The sequence below is a fragment of the Epinephelus moara genome, chromosome 3 (genome assembly GCF_006386435.1).
Source record: "Epinephelus moara isolate mb chromosome 3, YSFRI_EMoa_1.0, whole genome shotgun sequence".
Lineage (NCBI taxonomy): Eukaryota > Metazoa > Chordata > Actinopteri > Perciformes > Serranidae > Epinephelus > Epinephelus moara.
The window spans coordinates 30,357,390-30,374,171 of record NC_065508.1 but is presented as its reverse complement, the minus strand read 5'-3'; the positions used below and the strand labels follow the sequence as shown (position 1 = coordinate 30,374,171).

The following is a 16,782-nucleotide window of genomic DNA, read 5'->3' as shown; positions in this document are numbered from 1 at the left end:
TGCATCCTGCATAGTATGCCTTTAAATTAGAATAAATGTTTTGAGTAATTAAGGTGTCACAAACTCAAATTTAAGACTATTTAATGACTTTTAAGGCCTAATGATTTTAAGATTGAATCAAGACATTTTCAGAGTTTTTAAGGACCTGCAGACACCCTGATAACAGTCACATCAATGCCCTGGTCACATGTTTTCACAGGAGAAAAGTACAAGAATGGGACGTTGAAGGGTTAAAATGTGTTCTTGTTGGAACATCCATGTCCAAAATTAAGTTTTTATTAATCCAAAATTAACCATCAAAAAAAAAAAAAATTGCATCAGATACTGCTCACTTTTCACAAGAAGAGGTGGTTATGACTGAGAACACAAATCCTTTTGATAAAATGCCGACATCAGGTTTACTGTCATGTTTGTTTGACAAAATTCTTCAACTCTTGGTCTGAGTAAGAGACATGAGAGACGACAGAGATCCCTGCATCATAGAGACAACTTCTCTAACAACCAAGATAAGGGATCGTAATTTTAGTAAATCTGATGTTGTGTTAATGTGGTGTAATCTAGAGATATTCCAGTAGTGGGGATGATGTGTTGGTGTGCAGATGTTTAAAAACTTAATGAATTTATTAAAGGTACATCTGTCTTAACAGTAGTTGAAGGTAAAATCTAAATTGATCTAGTTGATCCTGTCAGATTTATTTGTTCAGTGAAGTAACATGGATTCAGTGCCTGGAGTAAAGAGAGGTAGTCTGGCACAAACAAACACATCTCAGGATTTAAAGATAAAGATCACAGATTCTTTTCACAGGCATGAAGTTGAAGAATTGGCTTTGGTTTTGTCAGCACAGGTTAAGAGGAGTCATCCTAATCACATGCTGACCTGCTAATTACATCAGTGTTGGCAATCACTGTGAATAACAAAAAGAAACAAAAAAACAAAAGGCCGTCCACAGGAGGACTCTGGGAATGCTTGCAATGACAAAGAGTATGAAACAAGAACACGAGGGTCTGCACTAACTACATTAAGACATTTACTAAGTCGCCCTTTAAGTGCAGAAACACATCATTCATTTACAGGGTCAGAGAGCCAATTAAAAAAATAATTTAAAATGCAAACATCTCATAACTTTACATTTACACTGCAGTGTTGTGTACCTTATCTGAATCAACTGTGCATGTCACCCTATTCAGACTCGTTCAGATAATGTACTCAAATATTCTGTAACATACAAACCAGTTAGCGCTTCACGTAAAAAAATAAATGTTTGAGCCGAGGCTCCATGTCTCTGCCGGACTCGACTTTCTCCTTAAGACGAACCAATGGGAGTGTCCACAGACTGTAAAGGAAAAGAGAACTTTGGATATGCTTTTGTTCAGAATCAAACTATCACTCGTCTTCTCTCCTCAAGTATAGTACATCATTATGGATTCTGTCTCCTCACTGCTACATTCCCTCACTGGGTCATGTAGTCATCCAGGCAGCGCTAACTCAGCAAGCTGGTGTGCTCTTTCGAACTCCTCTGCAAGCACAATGTTTCGGGCCAGCACAACCCACTGGAGGAGGGGAAGGAAGCAGAGGGCATGGTGGCGGCCTGGTTTGGGGGGGTGTTGGTCTTGGAATGGAGCGATGTTAGCCAGATTAACCATAGCAGCAACAGCAGCAACAGCTGAAGTCCTCTGAAAGCAGTGCTGGACACATGTAGCAGGTTACTTCTTCCTGTTGTGTTGCCTCCGCGCCTGCAGCCTCTGGCGTGCTCCAGTTGGCTTCGATCCAGCTCCGATTGAGAAGGAGGGAGTCGCTGGAGACCCTAATGATGAAAACACACAGTGTCATTTTCTAAGCGTTGACTTTTTTCTTTACTTCTAACATTTTCACTAGGGCTGTCAAAATAATGCACTAATTTCAATTAATTATTCACAGAAAAAAATAATGTGCTAAAAAAAATAACGCCTCCGTGGTGCCCTTTGACCCAGTGTGTCACTGAAGGCCACAGTGGCTTTGTCACATGATCTAGGCAGACGAGACAACGCTGCTCGGCCCCATGAATAGAACATTTACATCACCCAGATGGAACTGTTGACAGGAGCAGTGTTCTTTGCAGTTTCAGCAGTAAAGAATTTTCGTACCATCAGAGAACTTGAAGCCTGAAATATCACCTCAACAAAAAACATTTAGCAGTGAACCCGGTGGTCTGAGCTGGCACAGCCTCTGATGCTAGCACTAGCAGACCAATTTGGGTGGTAGAGGACAGGGGGACAACTGTGTCCAAAATCCAGCAGCTTCACTACGACACAAATCAGCAAAAATTAATTTGAATTGAAATGTTTAAATACTTGAGCAGCAAAAATTAACATATGCGATTAATTCTAATTAATTATTCACAGAGCATGTATTTTTTTTAATCGCTTAACAGCCTTAATTTTCACAAAAATATGTTTTAGTTGAGACCTTTAAGCGGGGCTGCACCCAAACTTTCAAAGTAACAGCTTCTCTACTTTTCTCTCATCTACAGATCACTTCTCTTCCTCTCTGTTGCAGTTAGCTGTGCGGTTACGTCATTTTAAAATCAGCTCTGCCAACAATGATGCAAAAACATGCAATGCTTTGACTCAACATGGGGTTCAAACTGAAGGCTCTTTGACTAGTAATTATAATCATTCAAGGTTATGGATCAAACACTTTATGAGGGTTCAACATCACAGCAACAAACGTTACGATAACATGTAGCAGCAACAGCTCAAAACACTCATCCCTGGGCTCTAAACTTTGACCAAAATGCAACCATTTTCACTGAGCATGCAACATTTTTCGTGGTTGCATTCATGCAAGTGGATGATGCAGACTCTACAAGAGTGACAGTTGACTCATTTAAACAGATCCAACACAGGTTAAATGTGCATCTGCCAGGTCCACATTATATGTGTCTGGTGTATGAAATGTCTGTATCCTCACTGTGTTGTATTTCTATAAATTATGATTATCTGGTCACATCTTTCGCCTAATCTTGAAACTGTCTCATTCCCTCTCCTTGCAGTTCTCGTACTCGTACACCTCAAGTCCCATCCCGTAACTACTTTTAGGTTAGCGGCTAGGCTTGTGCCGGTTTGAAAATTTTCCAACCAGTTTGATTTAAAGCCAAATATCTAATCGAACCGATATATCGAATTATATACCTAATTTTGCCACTGGGGGGTCGCATTTGAGCTATATTTCCCAATAAAAGCCCATTATAGGTGTAATGCGCTTCCAATCCACTAGGTGGCGGTAATGCTGTATAAACCGCAAATACACACAAGGTTACACAAGAAGAAGATGCAGAAGGACACCAAGGAACCTTCCTCCGACTCCGCTCTCTCAGTGGAGACATGGCGGTTGAGAGGGCCGAGCGAGTGGACGTTCCTGTAGTAGTTCCAGCCCCCCAAATAGTACCAGGAACTTCTTCAGTGGAAACGGGTTACTAGGGCAACAAACTGAATGACTGCTGACTCCCTCGCACTTTTCCCCGCCCCCAATGAAATTTGATCTCTCGCAGCAGCAGCAGACAGCTGAGCTGAGCGGAGTCAGGAGTCCCTCTGAGACAAACTAAACAAAACACTTGTAGGCTCCTCCACTTCATTTATAAACAAACATAAACCTTATTAAGTTGTCATAATGCAAGATAAGTTGAATATAGTCCCTTGACACGCCGCTGATGTGAAAAGCTTTTTTTTTTTTCCTCCTCCAGTTTATCTGGTTGACGTGAATTAAACCGGGTGGAGCTCTTATACCGGACCGAACCGGTTAAAACGGAAATCGGCACAAGCCTACTAGCGGCAGAACGTTACCAGTGAAAAAACACAGGGTGTTTTTGCAATTTAAGAAATCATACAGCCAAAGACATCTTAAGTGAGTCATTGGGAGTCTGCAGCTCTTCATCTAACTGCTACTACTCATCATCGCCTTTTAAAAACAGCATAATGACCCACCAAAGGGAACAGAGTTGAAGCCTTGGACTGGAGTTGCAGGACTTCCAAAGGGATTTGGACCTGCAGCAGCCCCCTGGCCGAAGGATGGGGTCGACGTCCCTGCAGAGAAAGAAGCACACAACTCGATTAAACTGAACAACCGACTGGGGCTAAACCACTGAGCTTTACTGGGAAAGAAACCCATGTAGAGTACTATAAAACAAGCCACAGAGACCGGCAAAGCATACTTGTGTCGATACAGAGGTTTAGATGAGGAGGGGTGTCAATTTCCCCATCTCCTTTTTTCAAAATTTTTGAATTAAGAGTTTGTAGTTTTAAATGAGGAAGTATTACTCAGAGATTTCTCATTCATATCGTTTCATGATTCTCATTCAGTCAAAAGAGTTGAACATGTTTCCAAATAAAAGGCTCGGTACTCTCATGTATCTGTCTGATTTTTTTTTACCTATATCAAGAGCAGGTCGCTCATCTGCCAGTTATGCTCTATTACGCAATCAAATGGACTAAAATCACGAGTGAATGATTTGACAAAGCCTACTGAAGTAGGAGCTTAAAAATAGTGCCATCTTTTCTTTCTATTGACTCCAGAATTTATCGTGAATCAAACTGTGAAACAAAGAACTGGATTAAGATCATGAGAAATATTCCCAACCATGGTTAAACAATAAAATAGTATGTCTGAAAACCAGAGAGCAATTGACCAGAGCACGCAGGCTTTTTGTAAACAGGGATTTTTGATGTTGTCTAAAAATGTCATCCTCTATCAAGTCTGAATAACTGTTAAAGCCAATACAATACTTGTGACTCTTTCAGAAATCCCACCGTAGCTTGGGTTACAACATAACAAAGCAAAATAAATCCGTCTTTATTCCTTACCGAAAGCTGGTTTGTCAGTAGCAGCAGCCCCAAAGTTGAAGCTTCCCATCTGTGGTGTAGGATTATTGGAGACTGGTGTTCCAAACTGGGGGCATGGCATACCAGCACCAAAGTTAAATCCACCGGGTGCTGACTGAGAAGGGCCGGCAGGAGCTGGCTGAGGAGCAGCACCGCCAAATGTGAAGGTGGCTGAGGAGGAGCTCTGAGTCTGGGTTGCTGCACCAAAGGTTGGTGGTGCAGCTGAGGGAGCGGTGGTGCCACCAAAAGCAAAACCAGTGGAGCTGGCTCCAAATGCCGGTTTAGCTGGGGTCCCAAAAGTGGTTGCTGTGGTGACAGCAGCTGAACCAAAGGCGAAAGGGGTTGGGGCAGTGTTAGAGGCAGGTGTAGATGATGCTCCCCCGCTGCTTCCAAAGGTGAATGGTTTTGGTGGTGCTGCTGAGGCTCCAAAGGTCGCCGTTGCCGCTGTTGCCGAAGAGGAGCCAAACGTCGGCTGTGTTGCCGGTGCCACTGAGGAACCAAAGGTTGTCTGTACTGCCGGTGCCACTGAGGAGCCAAAGGTCGTCTGTGCTGCCGGTGCCGCTGAGGAGCCGAAGGTCGTCTGTGCTGCCGGTGCCGCTGAGGAGCCAAAGGTCGTCTGTGCTGCCGGTGCCGCTGAGGAGCCAAAGGTTGTCTGTGCTGCCGGTGCCGAAGAGGAGCCAAATGTTGGCTGCGTCGCCGGTGCCGCTGAGGAGCCAAAGGTGGTCTGTGCTGCCGGTGCCGAAGAGGAGCCAAAGGTTGACTGTGCCACTGGTGCTTGAAATGACGACTTTCCAAAGGTGAAGGTGGACTGGGTGGTGGCGGCAGCAGCGGTGGAGGCTGTGTTGGCCATGGCAAAGCCTCCGAATGAAGCAGTGGTTGTGTTCTGGCTGGGTGCTGCCTGACCAAAGGCAAATACCTTCTGGTTGGCTGCTTGAGGGTCTGACTGTGCGGCACCAAACGTGAAGTTGCTGTTGCTGGAGGTTGTGGTTGCAGCAGCGGGGGCAGCTGCAGTAGTGGTGGTAGCAGTTCCAAACTGAAATGTGCTCCCTGTACTTGGGGCCTGCGCTGTGGCTGAGCTGGTACTTGTTGTGGATGGTGCTGACCAGTTTCCAAAGAGGGATTTGACGGCTGGCTCAGCTGCAGACTGTGTGGCTGTGATGGAGCCGGTGGAGGCTGTACCAGTGGTGGTCATGCCAGGAAAAACAGATGGGGTAACGGTGGTGCTGCTTGCTGATGCACCAAACATTGAAGATGTAGTACTTGAGGAAACTGCAGAGTCGGGGTTGGCAGCCGTGTAGGGCGGAGGCTGTCCAAAGCCAGCAGTTGCAGTGGCAGCTCCAAAGATGGGCTTGAAATTTTGGACAGGAGGTTTGCTATCTGATGCTGATGTAGCCGATGAGGTGGTGGTGACGGAAAAAATGGGCTTGAACCCTGAAGCCAGCAGAGGGTTGGCGTTACTGACCGACTCTGAGCTGCGGGCCGGGGCAGTCGCAGCAGTAGTGACCGGGTTAGAGGCTGAAGAAGCAGTGGGGGTGCTGATCTGACTGGTCAATCCAAACAGGGTTGGTCCTGCTGTAGGCAGAGGGTTGCTGGAAGCCTTGGACACCTGACTCAGCACCTGAGTGAAGGCAGAAGGCTGCTCCACACCAGCAGAGGAGGACTGAGACTGGGAGGCAGGAGGGAGCTGTGGTGGAACCACTGGGGTTGAAACATTCAGGGTTAAGCCACTGGGTTGAACCGGTGTGGTCGATGCAGACACTACAGACACAAAACAAATAAGATCTGGATGATAAATACATGTCATGATACATCTATCATATTTACTTATATTCCACAGATAACAAATTGTGAAGACAAAGCCTCTGCACAATATAGCATTTTAAGTCTTGTGTTGTGTTGTCCTTAGGGGATTGGGATTTATCCTGGCTTTATATGAGCAGAGGAAATCTCCATTTGTTGCTAGGCTAATTTATACAATGTAAAATGCCATAGGCTTGTGCTAATAATGCTAGCATGTTGTACTTGTGGAGAAAATGTGTCCAGATAAAGACAAGTGTTTGTCTGTGAATGCTGCGAGTTATAGTGATTATTGTGTTATTTATTGAAATTATTTTGATGACAATTGTTCTGAATCTTCCTCAGATTTGTGAAATGTTCTGCTATTTGGCAAATCTTGTCAAGTTCTGACAATAAATATTAGTTTAAACCAAAATAAACTTTGTGGTTTCTTCAACTTTCACTCCGGAGCAAAAATCAGCCTTTAAACAGCAAAGAAGTTATGATTCGACTTTTTTAGCGTGATAATTATCAATATTGATGGATATGAACATTTTAGTTGTGATAACATTTAGTTGTGATAACAGTTAAAACTTGAAAAAAACAAAATTTATGTTTATATTGCAAAGATGAATTCAAAACTTCCCTGAGAACATCCTCAGTTCAGTGATCGTACCTGCACTTGTGTTGACAGCAGCTGTGGAGCTATTAGGAGAGCTGATCTTCACTTTCAGAGCCTCCAGCAGTGGGTTGTAGGCTGCAGGTGCTGTGCTGACGCTGCTGCCGGGGCTGGGGTCCAGGTTGATGACTGGGATGGCAGGGCTGGAGGAGGCTGTGGGCAGAGGAGCGGCCAGTAGGCTGCTCAGGGTGGTGGTGGTGGTAGAGCTGGCAGAGGAGGCAGGCTGGGTGGAGGTGGTGGCTGGCGGAGAGACAGACTTCTCCGGCTCTGGAGCTAAACAAGGACACATCGACAGGAAGGTCAGAGGTCAGGCTGGCAGCCACACGAGTCTGGTCTAGTCTAATGATCCTGACACACAACCTCAAAGAGAAATCACTGTAACATCTCAGAAACAAGGAAGCAGAGATGAAAAGCTGCTTCACTATTTGGATGATTAAAATTATTGTACAGCTGCAATACTCAAGGAATTGGACTTTTGAGTCTTGAGTTGCAGTGGGCTGCAGCTGGATATTATTTCAAGGTTAGATTAACGATGAAGGCCAGCTTGTCATTCTTCAAGTGTTTGTACAGTGCAACATGAACCAATTAGTGTTGAATTTAAAGAAGAGTTAAATGGTGTTTTCCTGTGGATGCTTCCACTCACCGGGCGTCTCCAGGACCTTCTGGATCTTGCTGATGGCAGCCTTTTTCTCTTCATCCAGGTCTTTCACAGTGATGGTGTAGCCCAGCTCTGGAGGCGGAGGCTGCAAATCAACAAGCACCAAGAGTTAAGTAGAGAAAGCGAGGTCACTGTAACACATGACCATATAAACAAAGGTTTCTGAAAGCGTGAAGTCTGAAAATGTAGCCCCACCCCACCACCTCACCAGAGAGATGTGATCGTCCCGGTGGCTGGACACCAGCTGGATCTTGCGTTTTCTCTTTCCACCACTACCAGTAGAGTCTGTTGAGGTAGGAACTGGGACCTTGGGGACTGGAGTCAGTTTGGCTGCAACATCATTACATAATGGACAACAAAATTAAATCCAACGGAAAAAGAAATACACAGTGTGTGTCTACCTCTATACAACCAACTCAGTTTCATGCAGGGATGCACTTTTCTGATACGCTCCACTGCCCCCACCGTCGTTCGGCGTTTTTTCAATATCAATATTTAGTTGGATGGAAACTGAATGTGTCTGCTCTCTACATCAGCAGCAGCACAGAGGAGCAGCCCGAAGTCAGATTTCACTTGTCACAAGATTAAGTAGAGATGACTGACAAGATGTTGGGGGAGATTTTTGTGTCAAAGCGCTGGCACGAAATTGGCGTTTTTTAATTGCAACCCGATGTTAATAGAGAACCTGATAATGTTTATCAGGGAAAAAGGAGTTGGTTTCATTGCTAAGAAGTTGGAGAAATAAAGTATAAATAAATAAATAAAGTATTTCTGATTCTGATTCTGAGGTGTGTCGCCTGCAGCTCTTCGTCTAACAGCTCACTGTGGCTGCTCCTGCTGCTTCATGAAATATTTCAAACTAATAAAAAAAAATGCTGAAAATGAATGTTGTCTTGTCAATGCAATTTTGATGAATGATAGCAGTATTGCTAAGTTCAGTGACAAACACACTGAACACAACAAAATTCCATGACTCTTCCAAAACTTCCAATGATTCTTACTAATTCCCTGACTGTTCAAGGCCATCCATCCATCCATTTTCATCCGCTTATCCGGGGGCCAGGTCGTGGGGGCAGCAGGCCAAGCAAAGCACCCCAAATGTCCCTCTCCCTAGCAACACTTTCCAGCTTCTCCTGGTGGACCCCAAGGTGTTCCCAGGCCAGATGAGATATGTAATCCCTCCAGTGTGTTCAGGGTCTGTCCCGAGGCCTCCTACCAGTGGGATGTGTCCAGAACACCTCTAACGGAAGGCACCCAGCCAGGAGGATCCTGATCAGACGCCCGAACCACCTAAACTGACCCCTTTCGACGCAGGGTAGCAGCTCCCTTTGAACAAACTCTGAGCTCCCTCTGGATATCTGAGCTCCTCCCCCCTATCTCTATGGCTGAGCCCAGCCACCCCACAGAGGAAACTAATTTCAGCTGCTTGTATCTGCGATCTCATTCTCTCGGTCACTACCCAGAGCTCATGGCCATAAATGAGGGTTGGGACGTAGATGGGCCAGTAAATCGAAAGCTGGAACAGGGAACGCTGAAATGTATTTGTAGTCATATCTCAAAATAAATAAATAAATAAAAATGTAAAAAAATCTGAATCCAAGATTTGAAAATAAAAACCTACCCAATGAACAAATATCCAAATAGTGGAATATTTGGGACCAACCCTAATATATTCCAATGAATTCAACACTGTACAGATTTTAAATTTGTAAAAAGGAGACCAAACGTACACCCCAAGTTTAAGTATCTGAATTATTATTAGTTGAACCAGTGCATCAGTAGCTTTTGGTCACAGCAGTCAAAGTGTGACCAACAGTTTACACGCACAACGACCCATTTATGTAACACGCTGCCTGACCTGCATCTTATGTCAACAGCTTAACACAGAGACACTGCACTTAATCAGGTTTAGAGTGGAGGAGTCTCACACAGGTTACCTCGCGTATCGGAAAATTTGGTACAAAAATGGGTCCTCGGTTTAGAAGGGATATATATAACTGACTATGTAGGATACGTAATGACTTCAGTTCCATTAAAGTGACCTGTAACTGCCTCTGGGGCAAAGCAGAATCATGCAGCTTTTAATTTAGCTAGTCATTAAAATGTTCTATCAGTATTATACAACCGTGCGTAATCTGCTGCACATCTAAGCCTGAGGAAGTCCTTTGTTTACTACACAAGAGGACAGCCACTGGAGATAAATGAGACTTACAAGTAACAGGTGCCTTGTCAGAGGCTGTCTGGTCCGACCTCGCTGAGGATGCTGAGCTGGGAGACTGCCCCTCGTCCTCTCTGGTAATGAAACCACAAGTTACAAACTGAGATAATATCAGAAATAAATGTGGATAAAAAGCACAAAAACAACTGAGACGTACCTGGGTCTTTTGGAGGCTCCTTCTGGAGTCTGAGAGCGAGATGATCCAGGGCTGGACAGAGGGGAGCTGGGTGCTGACCGCTTCTTCCACTGTGATGGTAAACATGGAGTTAAAGCTTAACAGCTCCACTTTCTCTCTGCAGGGCCAAGAACACTTTAATGCAGTGGGTAGGTTTTACCTGGCTGAGGCCTAGTGTAGAGCTGTAGGAGCTGCGGATAGGATTTCTCCACGAGCCTGGGGTTCCTCTCGGGGCATGGACCCCACTGCCAGAGCTGATGGAGGAGGTACGAGACCTTTTCATGATGGACTCCTCCGCCAGCGACGCCATCCCTCTTTTCAGGCTTCCTGGCCTGGAGGAGGGAAAGAAAAGTATTTCCACCTACATTTAGACAGCCACACTAACCTTCAAAGCATCAAATACACAGTAAGTAAAACTCAAAAACCAGATGAGACAGTATGATGCCACTTAAGAAAAGTTAAACTCACTTAGGGACCAGCTGTGATGGTGTTCCATTGGGCAAAAGAGGCTCAAAAGCAGAGTGTGCACTTCCACCGCTGTCGTTACGCCTTGAGAAATAAAAATGGATTATACACATGTGTACACTCTGACTGACTGAAACTTTACACCTTGAATAAAATGCGCCTTGTATCCAGATTGTATCTAGATACGACAGGCTGTCGACCGGTTTCAGCCACTTAAACGTAACGCTTTTTAAGAATCTTTGACGATATTTTTAAATGAATTTTAAGGCTGAATTTTGGACAAATCATCTTTACGTATAAAGCTAAGCAATATATATGTAATCTCTTGAAGACGGTGCTGTTATTTCAGATTAATTGCTTATTAGAGAGTTGGGTTAATCTACATTTTGCCGACAGGTGATCACAATCTGTCCTCAATGCAGTTTGGCTGCATTTACACCTGTGTTTTCATGTGGTCAAGTACTATCCCATAACAATCTATTCACCCTAAACGCATTTTAATGCCAGGTGTAAAGGTCTGATGTATGAACCAGGTCTTGAATATTATTATGTTGAGATGTCTTGATTTAAGTTGTAACAGGAAAGCTGACAAAAAAAACCCTAAAGCCCTTTTCAGACACATAATGTGTAACATAGCTGGGTTCATCAGCTGTTAAAATGATGGTCGTTTAGACAATCTAAATTCTGTCACATTGGCCCCTTTTACACTGCCTGTTCAAGGCGGGAATATTTCGCTATTATGCCGCCACGTTGTTTTGTACAAACGGTACACTCGTGGAATGAGGGGACAAAGTTGTCTCACCTTAAAGCCGGCATCAGAGGTAGTAACAACTCAAAAACGACCTCTGTGTGAAGGGTACAGCCGACAGGATGGTACCATAGACGGCACGGGTGCAGTGTTTTGACGGTGTGTTATGTGTGCGACCCACCACAGTGGATTTAAAAAGTAGCTGATAGCCATTAGCAGCTAACTCAAAGTCGAACAGCAGCTGAAAATGTCCACAAATTGGAAAAACAATGAGGTCCGGGAGCTCCTTGCCCTCTGAGAAAAGGACATGATCAGCTGCTATATAACAGAGACAACTGTTATTACCATGTTATGCTATCGTTATAGTTTATAAAGAGCTGTCGACACATGTTATGTGTCACACTAGAGGCCGACACTGTTGGGTTACATGTCACACCGCCATGCCTCATTTAATTCCGCGAAGCCAGCATGCTGCTTAAAATCACACACTAGAGCAATATGTTACTGCTGTTGTTTGATTCTGTGTAAAACTGCGAAGGAGGCGTAAAGAAATGACTTCGTAGCAGCTCTATAGCGCCATCTCTGTGTAGAGAGGGATATTAATGTATGCTACAGCTTCATTCAGACATGACGGCAACATTTACAGAATGAGCCAGCATGCTGTATGTAAAGCTTTTTGCTGGATATTCATTCATCCATGCAGGAAGTTTGATTGGAAAGTGAGTAACAGTGTGCCCTGCTTAGATCATTACTGTGGTTCTTCTTGTCATATTCTTGGTACCGAGGCTAACGTTCATCATACGGTAAGAAGGTAATCAATGCCAGTGGAGGAGCATGTGAGCAACAGAGTCTTCTCTTGTACCTTCTTTTGCTTTTCTGCTCAGTTGTGAAGCTCCTGTCCTCATCCTCCACCTCTCTCTTGCGGCTTTCCTTCAACACCTTGAGGACACTCTCTCTGGAGCAGGGGTCCACGGGGGCTCTGGAGAGCCCCGCACAACTCAGATGGTCGAAACTAAAAGCAACAAGGAAGTTATGGTAAGTGTCAGCAGTCAAAGCTAGCAAAGCTAGGTGTTACGTGTCTTAACATATAAAATAGCAGCTTTCAGACATGATATGGAAACCAATAACATGTCCTAAAATCTGAAACACAACAGCACACTGTGAAAATGGTATATAATAACGTAAATACATTAGTTTACTTCTAGATAGTGAGCACAATCACAAACACACTGGTATGATGGCAGACTGAGAATGAATGTAGAGACCTGGCGGAGCTGTGGTGGTCGGGCCTGGCAATCTTCACAGTGACGGGGCTGAGGACAGCCGGTGAGTTACGAGGGCTGAGGATATTTTTCTTCCTGAAGCCATCCCACTTGACAGGAGGGAGGACTCCCACTGATGAGAAACCCGGCTGCTGCAGGGGGTAGTGACGCTGAGGAGTGATGGTGAACCTGCCCACTGTGCCGAGCGGCTCCCTGGGGGGGGGGGACAAAAACATGATGCAAGACATGTAACCTGCATCCAATACCAAATACACAACAAAGGTGTATTCATTTTTTATACAACACTAATCTAACTCATTCAGAGCCTCATTTGTGATTAAGTCACAAAGCCTTCTCTGTACAACCCTTTGAGGTAAAGTCCAGGCTTGATTTGTTTTACCTGTTATCCAGCAGCTGGTTGCATCTTCAAAGATATTTCTGTGATTCCACAGATGCCTACTGTCTGCCAGGAATGATAAAAATGTTTGGCTTGGCTGAAAACAGCATTTAAACTCAACATTTCCACACACAGCACTGTCCACTCTGCTCTTCTTCACTACACGCTCTATGCCAGGCCAGCATAACCTACGGAAATGTTGGACTCAAACGCTGGTTTTGCCCTGGGTAAACATTTTATCACTTTGGGCAGACAGTCGACATCTTTGAGACCACATGAAGTTCCTTTGAAACTACAATCTGCTGCTGGATAGACTTCCACAGAGGGTTTGAGAGGGGAATGCTGGAGGACCAAAAACAGAGAAACACAGAGAGGGCATTCTTACAATACGTTGAAATTGTTGGTTGTGCATGTTTATGTGACTCTGTGGCTTTTTTCTTGACCAACAGCAGCCTAGAGGACTGTTATACGACAAAGCCACAGGACTTGACTAAAGGATAAGTACCACACTGACTAGTTGGCAGACTAGGCACACTTACAATGGCAACTTTTGATCAAAAAGAACAAATTCAGTGGGTCTTGCTGGCAGTTGGAAACAGGAGATATATCACTGTCTAATGTTAAACATGATATAGATTTATGGATTATTATGGATTTCTTTTTCAGTAATTGATATTTTATTACCTTGTCTACTTTCTGACAGTTTCTTTGTTCATATGATTCCATTTCCTCGTTTTAGTTCCTCTTATTTTATATTTCTTCATGCTCGACATTGAATATCTGTTGCAGTCTTGATAGAGGATGGGACTATGTAAACACCAAGGAAACCATAAAAGATGTTATTATCCATTCTTGAGAACCGGGACAAAACCTTATTTTTAGGGGGTTTTGATATTTGCTTTTCAATTAGGCTGAGAAAATATATTTTGAAAGACCACAGTCTTGACAATTAAACCTTCTAATGGTCCAACATCCCAGTGATAACATTTCTTCCTGAATAGCATAGATGATGGATGTCAAAGGTATGATCTGATGGAGTTGACAAAAAGCTATATATTTTTTAATTTCACAGCAGTTTTAGTGAGTAGCCATTTTACTGTTCAAAGTTGTTCAGACTTCACTTAATGCTAATTAGAATACTTATTTTTCTTTATTTAGTTTGGCTTTAGACAGGCTACACTGTAGCCCGTCTAAAGCCAAACTCTGTAGTACAGAGTTGACCTGTTACAGTTGACATACACCTGATAGAAATATTATTTAATGAATATATCAACAAAAGAAAGCTCACCAGAACTGCAACAGCAGCATTTACCCCTTTTTGGAAACCAGGAGGTGAGACAGGAGTCCTTGTGATATAGCTAACCCCTTTTATGTCTGATTAAATAATGTTTTTGTGGAAATCTGACAGGACTGACAAAAAATGGGGCACATTTTTAAAGGGTCAATAATTAATAAATAACTTATTATAGCAGCACATTTTTACACTGATGTTATCAGTGCATACTGTTGGTTTTAGATTCTGAAGGTTTTTAATAGTATTAAGTAGGGATGCAAGATATTAGATTTTTTTGCCAATATCCGATATGCCAATTCTTAACAATTCGTTCTACCAATCACCAATGTATCCACCCTTTCCCCCACCAGATTTTAGTGATAATCAAGTCTCTTCTGTAGTGGAATTATCATCATATTATGCATGCATACTCTTATTGTGACGGCCCACCAACAGAAAGAGACATAAAACACAATACTTTTCAGCGTATGTAATATTCATTCATTGTTCAAAATAAGAAAAAGCATGTTCCTTTTAAAGCTGATATCGGCCGATACAGATGACTTGCCGATATTATCGTATATCCCTAGTTTGAAGTAGTGAATTCTTGTCTGGACAAGGCTGTTTTCTGGCACAGGGCAAGTTTGGCAGTTTTAAAAAATGAAAGCAAAACAAAATTTTATACACTGAGTTTTTTTTCACATAAATAAAGCATTTAAAATAATATTTCACCCCAAAAATAGCATTAGAGTGTCGATAAGTTATAATTTCACGTTTTGTTTTTTTTGTAGGACATGAATTGTCCCAGTTCTCAAAAGTTAGTGTTATAGTTTCCTTACTAAATACCAGCAAGATGGATGGATAGATGAAAATACGTCCATGGTCTTTCCCTGTAAATGTGTCATGCTGTATTCTTATTTTTAAAATACATCACCATGTTGTCAATAAAGGCAGACAAAACGTGATCGTGTTTAACAATTATTGAGTGTTTCATACCAACTAGAAGCCAAGTCTTAACTCATTTCAATGGTCACGAACTGACAGTATAAACGTCACTATTTCTACACGTTTGTGTCTGTATTGAACATCCATCAGGAGGCAGGTGCTATATATAGTTTTACTTATGTCAGTGTGCCGTTAAAGACGCTTCCAACGGCTTAAGAGTTAATAATTAACGTTAAAACCCGCCAAGAAATTGAACCTTTATCTTCTCCGCCTCCTGACAGACGTTGATATAGCGTGGTTTGGTTATGAACGTACCCAGCAAATGACAGCCTCCTGTTTGGGGTACAGACAGCATGGTTGGGTCTGGACAGTTTCTCACGCAGTTGTTCTCGGGGGTTTCTGCCCGCTCTTGGCCTCCCGGGGTCGGCGGTTGGACTCTCGGGCTTCCCGATGTAACTCCCCATGAGGAAATCCCGGGGGCTGAAAAGAAACGAGTCACTTGTCAAGGTTTCTCTCCGGTAAATCCCAGGTTCAACGAGTCTTTCTCTTAAGTGTCCCTCAGAGTCCCGGAGCTCGGTTTTGTTTCTGCCGCTCTTCGTTCTCCCCCGTGCGGCTGCCGACACGCCGGTCACCCCCCAGCCCCACAACCAGCGCCGGAGCACGGCAGGGACGTTCAGCCCAGCCCGCGGATTGAGGCCTAACCTGGCGGGAAGCGGTTCTCCGCTGTGATAGTAACACACAATACAACACACTGCAAGAATTAAAGTCGCGTAAAGAAACGTAGGAATATAATAAAGAGCGAGACTAACTAGGCCTAAAGCAGAGAGAATCGCTAAGTGTTTCTCTCTAGGTGACATGGCGGCAGCGCGCCGCCGGAGGACTCTCATATCCCATCATGCTGCTCTCTTCTGACGCTACTTCTTCTTCTCTGGATTTTAGGGCGTTCGACGGTTCACTGCATCAGCGCCACCTACCGGGCTGGAGTCATATGATAAGATAAGATACAACTTTATTGATCCCACAACTGAGAAATTCCAGTGTTACAGCAGTCAAGGGGAAAGAGTCAGATTAAAGATTTCAGTATTTAAAAAACTTAAAAAAATTTTAAAAAAAACTAGGCATGCAAAAAAAGTACAAAAAATACAAGAAACAGCAATAAATAATAATAATAATAATGAGCAGTGGATAAAAAGTGAGCAGTGGATTAAAGTGAGCATATTTAGTGCAAAGTGAATATTGTGTGGTCCTGCCAGTTGAGGCAGTTTAGGCTTATGTGATGTGTGTAAGTGTGTGTGTATGACTAGATTCAGGAGGAGTTAAACAGTCTTA

General features: G+C 43.5%; 1 protein-coding gene across 1 annotated transcript; it reads right to left on the bottom strand.

Annotated features, from left to right (window-relative positions):
- Nucleotides 1–236: 236 nt before the first annotated feature.
- Nucleotides 237–16,360, bottom strand: pom121 (POM121 transmembrane nucleoporin). The gene is made up of 13 exons (XM_050041442.1): nt 15,769–16,360; nt 12,842–13,051; nt 12,439–12,588; nt 10,832–10,912; nt 10,524–10,695; nt 10,346–10,434; nt 10,183–10,262; nt 8,179–8,300; nt 7,956–8,055; nt 7,310–7,585; nt 4,840–6,615; nt 3,964–4,062; nt 237–1,805 (listed from the first exon to the last, which is right to left on the bottom strand). Exons 1-13 carry the CDS (start codon nt 16,338–16,340, stop codon nt 1,705–1,707), a joined length of 3,828 nt encoding a protein of 1,275 aa, XP_049897399.1. The 5' UTR covers nt 16,341–16,360; the 3' UTR covers nt 237–1,704.
- Nucleotides 16,361–16,782: the final 422 nt, after the last annotated feature.

Coding starts and splice junctions, on each gene's coding strand:
- pom121 (XM_050041442.1), bottom strand. CDS start 16,340: ATGAGAGTCCTCCGGCGGCGCGCTGCCGCCATGTCACCTAGAGAGAAA. Junction 10,913..12,438: donor GAGCAGAAAAGCAAAAGAAG/GTACAAGAGAAG, acceptor TTATTTCTCAAG/GCGTAACGACAGCGGTGGAA. Junction 10,435..10,523: donor CTACACTAGGCCTCAGCCAG/GTAAAACCTACC, acceptor TTACCATCACAG/TGGAAGAAGCGGTCAGCACC.